The sequence below is a fragment of the Arachis ipaensis genome, chromosome B10 (assembly GCF_000816755.2).
Source record: "Arachis ipaensis cultivar K30076 chromosome B10, Araip1.1, whole genome shotgun sequence".
In the NCBI taxonomy this organism is placed as follows: domain Eukaryota; kingdom Viridiplantae; phylum Streptophyta; class Magnoliopsida; order Fabales; family Fabaceae; genus Arachis; species Arachis ipaensis.
In genome coordinates this window covers 128148235-128158719 of record NC_029794.2, presented here as the reverse complement: position 1 = coordinate 128158719, position 10485 = coordinate 128148235, and the positions used below count along the sequence as shown (strand labels likewise).

The following is a 10485-nucleotide window of genomic DNA, read 5'->3' as shown; positions in this document are numbered from 1 at the left end:
TGGTCTGGCTCATACATCGGGATTTGGTTATACCCCGAGTAGGCGTCCATGAATGACAAGTATTGATACCCCGAGCTGGAGTCCACTAGGGTGTCAATACTTGGCAGTGGATAAGGGTCCTTGGGACATGCCTTATTTAAGTCGGTGTAGTCGACACACATTCTCCATTTGCCATTTTGTTTTTTGACTAGCACTACATTGGCTAGCCATGTTGGGTACTTGACTTCTCTAATGAAGCCGGCTTCTAGGAGCGCTTGTACTTGCTCCTCTACTATTAGGGCTCGCTCGGGGCCGAGCTTGCGTCTTCTTTGTTGTACAGGTCGGGACCCCGGGTAAACCGAGAGCTTATGGGACATGAGCTCGGGGTCTATCCCGGGCATGTCGGAGGCCTTCCAGGCGAAGAGATCGGAGTTATCTCTTAGGAGCTTAGTCAACCCTTGTTTTAGGGTTTCCCCTAGGTTGGCCCCTATGTGAGTATTTTTTCCCTCCTCTTCGCCGACCTGTATTTCCTCGGTTTTTTCTCCCGGTTGTGGACGCAGCTCCTCTCTAGCCCTTGCGCCTCCGAGCTCTACTGTGTGAACTTCTCGGCTTTTTCCTCTCAGGTTTAGGCTTTCATTGTAGCATTTCCTTGTCAATTTCTGATCTCCCCTTACCGTTGCTATCCCCGCTGAAGTCGGGAATTTCATACAAAGGTGAGGAGTGGATACCACCGCTCCAAGTCGATTAAGGGTAGCTCTGCCAATTAAAGCATTATATGCTGACCCTACATCGATGATTATGAAGTCTATGCTCAGAGTTTTTGATTTTTCCCCTTTTCCAAAAGTGGTGTGGAGGGGCAAAAATCCTAGTGGTTTTATTGGCGTGTCGCCTAGTCCATATAAGGTGTCGGGGTAGGCTCTTAATTCTTTCTCATCCAACCCTAGTTTGTCGAAATGGGGCTTAAAAAGGATGTCCGCTGAGCTTCCTTGGTCTACTAGGGTTCTGTGGAGATGAGCATTTGCTAGGATCATAGTTATTACCACTGGATCATCATATCCAGGGATTATTCCTTGCCCATCTTCTTTTGTGAATGAAATGGTAGGGAGGTCGGATGAATCTCCTCCGACCTGGTAGATTCTCTTGAGGTGTCTTTTGTGAGAGGATTTGGTGAGTCCCCCTCCCGCGAACCCTCCTGAGATCATGTGGATATGTCTCTCCGGAGTCTGCGGTGGGGGGTCTCTTCTATCCATATCATCTCGCTTTCTCTTCTCGTGACTGTCCGACCTTTCTATGAGATATCTGTCGAGCCGACCTTCCCTAGCCAGCTTTTCTATCACATTTTTAAGGTCGTAGCAGTCGTTTGTGGAGTGACCATATATTTTATGGTATTCACAGTAGTCGCTGCGGCTCCCCCCTTTTTTATTTTTAATGGGTCTAGGGGGTGGCAGCCTTTCAGTATTACAAATCTCTCTGTATACATCCACTATAGAGACCTTTAAAGAGTATAAGAGTGATATTTCCTTGGTCTATCGAGACCGAGTTCTTCCTTCTTTTTGGCTTCCCTCTCTCTCTCTTTTGTTGAGGGAGGGTGCCCAGGTCGCCAACTCAGGTCTCTTAACTTAGCATTTTCCTCCATGTTGATGTACTTTTCAGCTCTTTCCTGTACATCACTTAGAGAGATGGGATGTCTTTTGGATATGGACTGTGAGAAGGGACCTTCTCTAAGCCCATTGACTAACCCCATTATGACTGCCTCGGTGGGCAGGTCTTGGATCTCTAAACATGCTTTGTTGAACCTTTCCATATAGGCTCGTAAGGATTCTCCGACCTCCTGTTTTATTCCCAGGAGGCTTGGTGCATGTTTAACTTTGTCTTTCTGGATAGAGAACCTCATCAAGAATTTCCTTGAGAGGTCTTCAAAACTGGTAACCGACCTCGGGGGGAGGCTGTCGAACCACTTCATCGCTGCTTTTGACAAGGTTGTCGGAAAAGCTTTGCATCGCGTAGCATCAGAAGCGTCAGCCAGATACATCCGACTTTTAAAGTTGCTCAGATGATGCTTTGGATCAGTGGTTCCGTCGTAGAGGTCCATATCGGGGCTTCTAAAGTTTCTCGGAACTTTTGCCCTCATTATGTCCTCACTAAAAGGATCTTCCCCCTAGGGGCGAATCTTCTCTACCGTCACGGGAGTTCCGACCTTTGAGGGAGGATTCTAACTTTTAAGAGTTTTTCCTCTAACTCTTTTCGTCGATCCATCTCCTCTCTTAGGTGTTTTTCTATCTCCCTTTGTCGCTCCCATTCCTGTTCTAGTTGTTCTAAACGACTTTGATGGACATGGACTAATCCCATAAGCTCAGTTGCGTGGGACTGTCCGTCTTTCTCTGACTCACGGCCTTCAGAGGAATTCACCTTCGGGGTTTTGACTCCGGAGGTTCCTTCTTTGTGTTGATCATTGGTTTCCTGATGGAGGGTTAGGTCCGCGTCATTATTTCCGGTATCCAGATTCTCTTGTTCAGAATCTGTTTCCACATGACCCTCCTCAGGGGATCTGTCCGCCATCACTGGTTGATCTCTCGGGTCTCCGGCAACGGCGCCAATGTTACGATGGGTAACCGGAGATTAATGGGTTGGACGGTGCTGATTGGCCCAAACGTATGAATGAGGAGGATTCCCGGTGGATCCGCAACTCGGTACCCTCCGACTTGTGCGTGCGTGGAGGAATGGGGGGTGGTACCTGCAAAGACACTCCGATGCCTAAGTTAGCAAGGGCATGAGCAGGTTTAGAGTGTATTGGAACTTAGAGATACCTGAGGAGTGTCAGTGTATTTATAGTGGTGATCCAATAACCACTGTTGGAGTAGTGCAACTTTTCTAGGGTGTTAACCGTCCCTTTATCTTAGGAAAGTTAAGATATGGCTCGTGGAAGTGGTTAGAGAGATTCTAGGGGTTTAGGAAATATTAATTTATTTTCAATAAAATAAATTATATATTGAATAACAAAAGTTATTATTGGTTTCTCTTCACACTAACTAATACTCAACGATGGCGTTTCGATACACCATGTTATCAAGAAATATTAATCGATCTAATAACTTTTGTCATGACATAAGTTTATGAATTTAAAAATTTAAAAATTATTTCATAAAATGTGAAGTTTTAACAAGTAACAATGTTGATCATATTATTTTGACTTCAAGAATGAATACGATACTAACAAATAAAATTGTCCTAAGTAAATTTTAACAAAGACAAAAGTCCATAAGTATTGCTATTAAAGAAAAATTAATCTATTTTAAAGATAAATACAATTTTTTTTCTACAGATTTTCTAACTCGGCAAGTCGAGGATTAATCCACCACATATTAATGATCTATTATTAAGGGTGAGATTCGAACTCCAAATACTTACTTAAGCAGACAAATAAGATAACATTCAACCAATTCAAATCGATTAAAATAAATATTAATTATTTTAAATATTTTTAAATTATAACATATTTATAATAATAATTACTGTATATATTTTTTATTTAAATTTTAATAAAAAATTTTTTAAGGTAATGACCAAATCAGTACTCGAAAGATTCAAACGCTAACATTTTGGTGCCTCACTATTGTTATTAACAAAATGGTCCTTAAAAGATTTTAAAAATTAACAAGCGTACCCAGGAGTTCGCCGGAGCACATCTCCAGCAAGTACAGTGCTGACATGGCCACTACATTTTGATGACATGACAACTCCCATTCCCAACGCACTTCCCCCCTCCTCAATCCAAAATTCTCCTTTTTGAACCCTAATTCCCCTTCCCTTGCCCCTTTGAATTCTAATCCCCTTCTCAACACAGTGTCTTACACTCTCAACTCACTCTCCCTTAAAACAGCAGTGGAGTTCAACCTTCTCAGTCTTACTGAGCTAGTGTCATTGACACCGCACTGTCGTCATCTCGTCATCGGATCTTCTGCGTCCGCCAATGTCGTCTATCTCCTTCATGGCATTGCGTTGTCTGTGCGTCTTCACCGCTATCGCCTTCACTGCTAGCCCCCAGTCGCTGCCATGCTTCCTCTGTCTGGGTTCCGTCTTGGCTCCATCGTGTCGTGCCCCTCTGTGTCTGGTGTTCTTCTTCTATTCTTGCGTTGGTGGTGTTGTATTAAGTTTTATTTTATTTTATTTTATTTTATTTTGATTATTGTATATGAATTTATTTATTTTCTCTGAGTTTTATTGTTATTAATTTTTTTGAATGATAATTTAACCTAAAAATTTGGGACAATTCATGATTTGGGGCAACTTTGTTGATGTTGAGGTTGTTGTTGTTGTGAATGGTGGTGTTGAGGGAGGGAGAGGGGAGTGTGCGTTGGGGAAGGGGGAGTGGTGAAGATTATTGTTGATTTTAAGGCTATTGTTACTGCGAGTGGTGGGGTTGAGGGAGGGAGAGAGGGGTAGTGTGCGCTGGAGAGGGAGAGTGGTGGAGGTTGTTGTTGCTATTGATGTTAAAGTTGTTGTTGCTGTGAATGGTGGTGTTGAGGGAGAAAGGGGAAGTGTACGTTGGAGAGGGGGTTGTGATACGGCGGAGACTACGATGGGGAAGAAGTGTGCGTTGGGGATGAGGGCTGCGACAGGGGGGAGAGGGAAGGGGAGGGAACTTTGGGGGTGGTTTGCCAAGTCACCAAAACACAGTGACCACATAAGCATTGTGCTTGCCAGAAATTTGCTCCGACGAGCTCAGGAGCACGCTTGTCAAATTTTAAAATCTTTTAAGGATCATTTTGTCAATAACAATAGTGAGGTACCAAAATGTCAGCGTTTGAATATTTTGGGTACTGATTTGGTCATTACCTCAATTTTTTTTTTATATAATTTTATGTATTAGCCCATGGATACACTAGTTTGGGGTAGGGGTGTTCATGGATTGGATTCGATTTGCATATCCGTGGTATTTATCCAAATATGATATGAAAATTGCGGATATGGATCCGACCCGCAAGGCTATCGGATCAGATCAGATTCGCACACTAATCGGATCGGATTGCGGATTTTGTGTAGATATTCGCATATCTGATTCGCATATCCGCGTATCCACAAAAAAATAAATAAATAAATACATAAATATTCTTTTTATATTTTATTTCAACTAATAATTATCATATTTGTTGTATTATTTTAATTTATTATTTAAGAAATGTATGTTTAATATTATTTTAAGAGTAAACCTATTTAAAATAATAGAAAAAAAATGAAATTTTGTTGATATTTTTTAATAAAAATAAGCTTTTAAAAATATTTTTGTATTTTGTAGATATATCCAATATCCAATCCGATCCGCAAGAATCCAACTTAAAAAACTGCCGATATTAAATTCGATCCGATGATTTTAGTACGGATCAGATCGAAATTTTGGTCATATTCGATCCGATTGGTGTTAACTCCTAATTTGGGGATAAAAAGTTAGGTTAATTTTTTTGTAATACTTAATTATTGGATTTTATGGTGTTTTTCAAAATTGTGAGAACAGTACAATACGCCTCGTATTGACAATACGCCCCTCTTGTGTATTGTCAATACAAGGAGGGGTATTGTACTGTTCTCACAATTATTGTCAATACAAGGAGGCGTATTGTACTGTTCTCACAATTTTTAAAAACAGCATAAAATTCAATGATTGAGTATTACACCAAAATTATACAAAAAAAAATAAACGTCCCTTTTTTTTTTCATCTTTCCTCGATTAAGAGGCATAGAGGATCCAGTTCCAGAGAAATGCGGAAACCCGTAACCCCAAAACCCTGCTCCGCCCCAAAACCCTCACGTAAGCGTTGGCGTAGCCCATAACCGTCGTCACTCATCCTCCTCCCGTCCTCTCTCTCCTTCGCCGCTCGCCGCCGGCTTCTGCTCCGTTGTGCTCGCTCGCTTGCCGTCTTCTGTTGTCACCGGCCGGTTCTGCAAGTCTGCTAGGTTCGATCTGCCAGCCGTCCTGCCTCCGCTCGCCGCCGTTCCTCTCTGCCTGTTCTGCCACACTGAGGTTAGAATTATTATTTAATTATAATTATATTACATGCATTTATCAATAAGTTGCAACTAATTAACCGTTGAATCCATTTTGCTTAAGAAATGACAAGTAGTTTATGCTATTGTTTTTCACTGAGTTAGTGCCTCGACCGTTGGGATTTTGCTGACTCTGCACTTAAGATGGCAGAATCAGTTTGTAGATCTCTTAGGGATGGTGCATTGGAGGGAGAGCTTGCACCTGCTCTCACAATCAAGGACTCTTTGTCTTCCCCTTTTGGATTCAATGTGTTCTCCCACATTCTAGTTCAATTGTCGTCACACATCGTCGCCGGGAAATCTCAGTCGCGGTAAGTTTACTACACTTATCTAAAAATGATAACTTTGTTTTCTATGATTATGAATTGTTTTGTATCTTAGGACAATAAGAACAAGACACAAAGGAAAGAAACACAACAATTAGTATTTTTGTATTTTGTTTGTTGAAAAACTAGAACATATTATGAAAGCATAATTTATTTTCTTTTTTTTTTCATTCAAAAAATTTGGAAAAAAAATATAATGATAAATAATATATAGTTATGAAAAATAACAAGAATAATGAAAGAGAAAATGAAAAATAAGATGTGTATTTTGTTAGTGTCTTTGTGTCCTTTCTGTCAAGATGGTCACAAAATACACTAATTGAGTGTCTCCGGACACATTGTCCCTCCATGTCTTATCTGCCAAATCGTATCTCCGTGTCCTGTTTCAGTGTCCCGTGCCTGTAAACAAATGCAGGCTTAATTCTTATTTTTAATATAAAATCTTATGCTCCAATGTTTCATTTTGTATATAGAGGTATGGTGATTGTTTCACTTTCTCGGAGTCCATCATCGTATACTGGTTTGTTAAAGATGAATGAAGTGGACGTTGAATCTTCTAAGAAATGGTAAATATTTTCAACTTATTCATGGAACACTTATGTTGAGGAACGTTAACTTCAATTTTTCTTGTGCATTACAATTCTTCATTAAGTGCTATGTCTTACTCTTACTCTTATGTGAATTTATATTTAGATTTGTTTATAATAATTATAGAGAAAATCTTAGGGGTCAGTACTTTTATTAAAATCTAGCCAGCATTTAACCATAAAAAAAGAGTGTGTAATCCTACACCATTAGATGTAATCTTACACCATTAAAAATACTAATGATGGCTAATTGATGGCTACAAATTACCAAATGTGCTGGCTCCTAGCACTATTGATAATTATATTCACTATTGTAACTTCTCAGCATCTATGTTATTTCAGGATTCACATTTTGGATTGTTATACAGATCCCCTTGGATGGAAGGATAAGACAAGGAAATCTGGAGACATTATGGATCCTTCTAACCAAATTCTAAGTTCTTATAAAACAGTGAAAGATGTTAACAAATTATTTTCAGTAATTTGTGACCTCGGTCGAGGTATTACAGTTAGATCTTTCTTTATTCTCACCAAAATTAGCTTGTACAGTTATGATATGTGTCCCCTTAAAACCATTATGCTTCAGTTATTGGATTTCATTATTTATTTATTTTGACACATTCTTTTGAATAATACTTTTCATTTCATACATGCAGGATTGGTTGGGGAAAATAAGTCCCGCTTTTGTGTTGCCATAGACTCGGTAATTTTACATGCTGTAACTATTAAAATTTTGATTAATATTGCTTTAGTATTTAATAGAGATTTACATGAATTGTATTGTGTTATTTTGTGTTGGGGTCTTGGGGATGAATGTTCTGAATGATTCAGTTCTTCATTTGCTAACTGTGTAACGGATATATGCTCAATGAAACTTATGAAAAGTTTTATATGTTTCTGAGCTAATGCAAATCACCTTGAAATATAAGCTTTTAAGAATATAGAATATCCATTTCATTCTAAGACCAGTGTTCAAATTTCATGTTATCAGTGAATAGTGTAGCTATTTGAATTTTTGAATCCCTCTTGCTGTAGGTAAGTATTGCATGAAGTGTGTAATTCTGAGAGTCATTTGTGCCTTCACAGTTACTGGTATTACACTTAAAATTCTTTAGGGAATAAGTAGAGAGAGGGGCAGAAGCTTTTTGTCTCTCTCTCTTTTTTTTTTAAACTGTATTTCTAGCTTTGTGTTGTATTCTCTGTCTGTCTGTGATCCTAATGCATTCTTGTTGGATATTATCAGCTAAGTGAACTGTTGAGACATTCATCCATGCAGTCAGTTGCAAGTCTTTTAAGTAATCTGCGTAGCCATGGTACTCACTCTACTATTTATTCGATAAAGTTCCTTGGTTAGCATTGTGTACTGTATTCAAAATAAGGAGGGTAGTTGATTGTTTTGGAGGTTTATGTTTATGGCTTAGTTTGACATAATGCTTTAACTGTTTCTTCACTAATTTCTTTCTTTTTTTCTTTGGTTGCAGATCAAATTTCAAGTATCTTTGGGTTGTTGCATTCTGACCTTCATGAGGAGAGAGCTTTAGCTGCTGTTGAGTACACGTCCTCCATTGTAGCCAGTGTTGACCCATTTCATCATTCTGTTGATGGTCAGGGAAGTTATATAAGGAATTCATCCGAGCCCAATTTGACCAAAGGAAAACTTAATGTCAGGTCCAAACGTCGAAATGGGCGAGTTAGAGTGACGGTGATTTCTTTATTTCTGTTTTTAAGGTTTTTTGAAACAAGTATTTGACAAAACCAATGCACTGAGGTTGTATTTCTCAATTTGTATTTAGTGCGAAGAATTTAAAGTTGGGCCTAGTGGAATCAGCTTTGCACCTGTATCAGCAGTTGATGGAGCAGCAGTTGCTGGTTTAATTCCAAAGGTCAGTTCTGTAATTTCCTTAAGATGAAAAAATGGAGAGTCATGTCTCTTTCTTAAGAAGGAAAACCCCAACCATTGTCTTTTGATAAGAGACATTGAACCACGACTTTCTCCCCGGAAGTTTTGATTGAATAGAAATGGGCAAGATTCAAAATTTCCTTCCCGCCATCCCACCCAAAATTTTGTTGCTGGAAAATATAGCCCTCTAGCATAAAGGATTAAAGGTTCAGAAACTCCCAACTGTGATTAATTTAGTTTTTCTTTCTTTAAATGCTTCAAATATTACATGGCATATTTCCACACAAGAAATAGGAAGCAAACGGTTATATTATGTACTAATTTGTTGTGCCGAAAACTTTCCCAAAAACTTCCCACCGAAAGGCACACCTGTTCTAAGCCATTTGTCTGCCGACACTTAGATGGAGACTATATTCGTACTTCTACACATTGGAGTTAGGGTTGCTGGATTCTGCCCGCGACCAAGCCATAAATGCTTAATTATGTATAGTTGATTTCATTTTGTTGACTGTCACTTAATGATATGAAACAATCTGGATTTTCTTTACAGGTACAATTCAATCTGCAGCTGTCTGAGAAGGAGCTAGTTGATAGGTCAAGAGTTGTGCTTCCTTTTGAACACCAAGGTATGAAATAGATCTATATTTTCTCCTTCCGTCAAATGATGTGCATACGCTAATACTGAAGCTCTTCATTCTCTTATAGGAAATGGTAAACCAATACAAATTTATGATGGTAGAAGATCTCTGGAAGAGAGCAACAATGAAACAACACCCATTTCAGGTGGCAAAAAGGAGGAGTCTGGCAGGGGCGAGATCATATATTTTCGCGATTCGGACGATGAGATGCCAGATTCTGATGAGGACCCTGATGATGATTTAGATATATAAAACATTACTGTTCTCTTCCTGCTGTATTTGTTTTTCATCAAAGATAGATTGAAGGGTAGATTAGGATTGTGACTAATACAGGGGAAACTGTTTTTAGTGCTCATATGTAAAAATGCACATGTATCACATTCCAATATTTGTACAGCCTAACTGAGGAACCTGATTTCGTTTTGGATCATGATGTTTTGAATTCTAAGGTTTCGAATTTCGATATTGTTTAGACAGTTGGCTTATTTAACGAGCTAAATTTTATCCTAATATGGAACACAATATTTAACATGGTAGCTGTTATCTCCCAAATTTAATTGTTGGGTTGAATGAGCCAAATGCCATTTTACCCGCTTTTTTAAGTAACGAATTATTTTCTTGGGGATTGAAGTGTAATTAGTTATATTCTTGGGTGCGTGTTAGTTATCGATTAATCATTTTGTATATCTAACCACACTTGTTTAGATATATATAATTCTAGAGGTGACCACTCAGATAAAGACGCCTATTTCATCTTTTACTAAAGATGTTTTCATGTTGTATTTTAATTAGTTTCTGTATAATTTATTCGGTATTTTTCATCACATATTATTAAATTCTTCAAAAGATTTTCTTTCCAAAAATAATAAAAAACATTTAATTTGGACTAAAACAAAAAAATAATAATAAATTAACTATTAGATTTTTTTTTAATTATTTATATAAAAAAATATATCACATTCATCATATATATATATATAACAAGCTCTTAAAATTTTTATAAATAAAGAATT

General features: G+C 38.3%; 1 protein-coding gene across 3 annotated transcripts; it reads left to right on the top strand.

The window, feature by feature from the left end:
- Positions 5695-9989, top strand: LOC107623912 (elongator complex protein 5). 3 transcript variants are annotated; one of them, XM_021113378.1, is made up of 10 exons: positions 5695-5998; positions 6173-6332; positions 6821-6913; positions 7277-7434; positions 7591-7637; positions 8178-8247; positions 8416-8636; positions 8728-8817; positions 9385-9460; positions 9540-9989. In XM_021113378.1, exons 3-10 carry the CDS (start codon positions 6825-6827, stop codon positions 9722-9724), a joined length of 936 nt encoding a protein of 311 aa, XP_020969037.1. In that variant the 5' UTR covers positions 5695-5998; positions 6173-6332; positions 6821-6824; the 3' UTR covers positions 9725-9989. The 3 variants fall into 3 exon arrangements, with proteins under 3 accessions (XP_020969037.1, XP_016181800.1, XP_016181799.1); XM_016326314.2 differs by having other exon boundaries at positions 6166-6332; XM_016326313.2 differs by having other exon boundaries at positions 6127-6332.

Coding starts and splice junctions, on each gene's coding strand:
- LOC107623912 (XM_016326314.2), top strand. CDS start 6,166: ATGGCAGAATCAGTTTGTAGATCTCTTAGGGATGGTGCATTGGAGGGA. Junction 7,435..7,590: donor AATTTGTGACCTCGGTCGAG/GTATTACAGTTA, acceptor TCATACATGCAG/GATTGGTTGGGGAAAATAAG. Junction 8,637..8,727: donor ATGGGCGAGTTAGAGTGACG/GTGATTTCTTTA, acceptor ATTTGTATTTAG/TGCGAAGAATTTAAAGTTGG.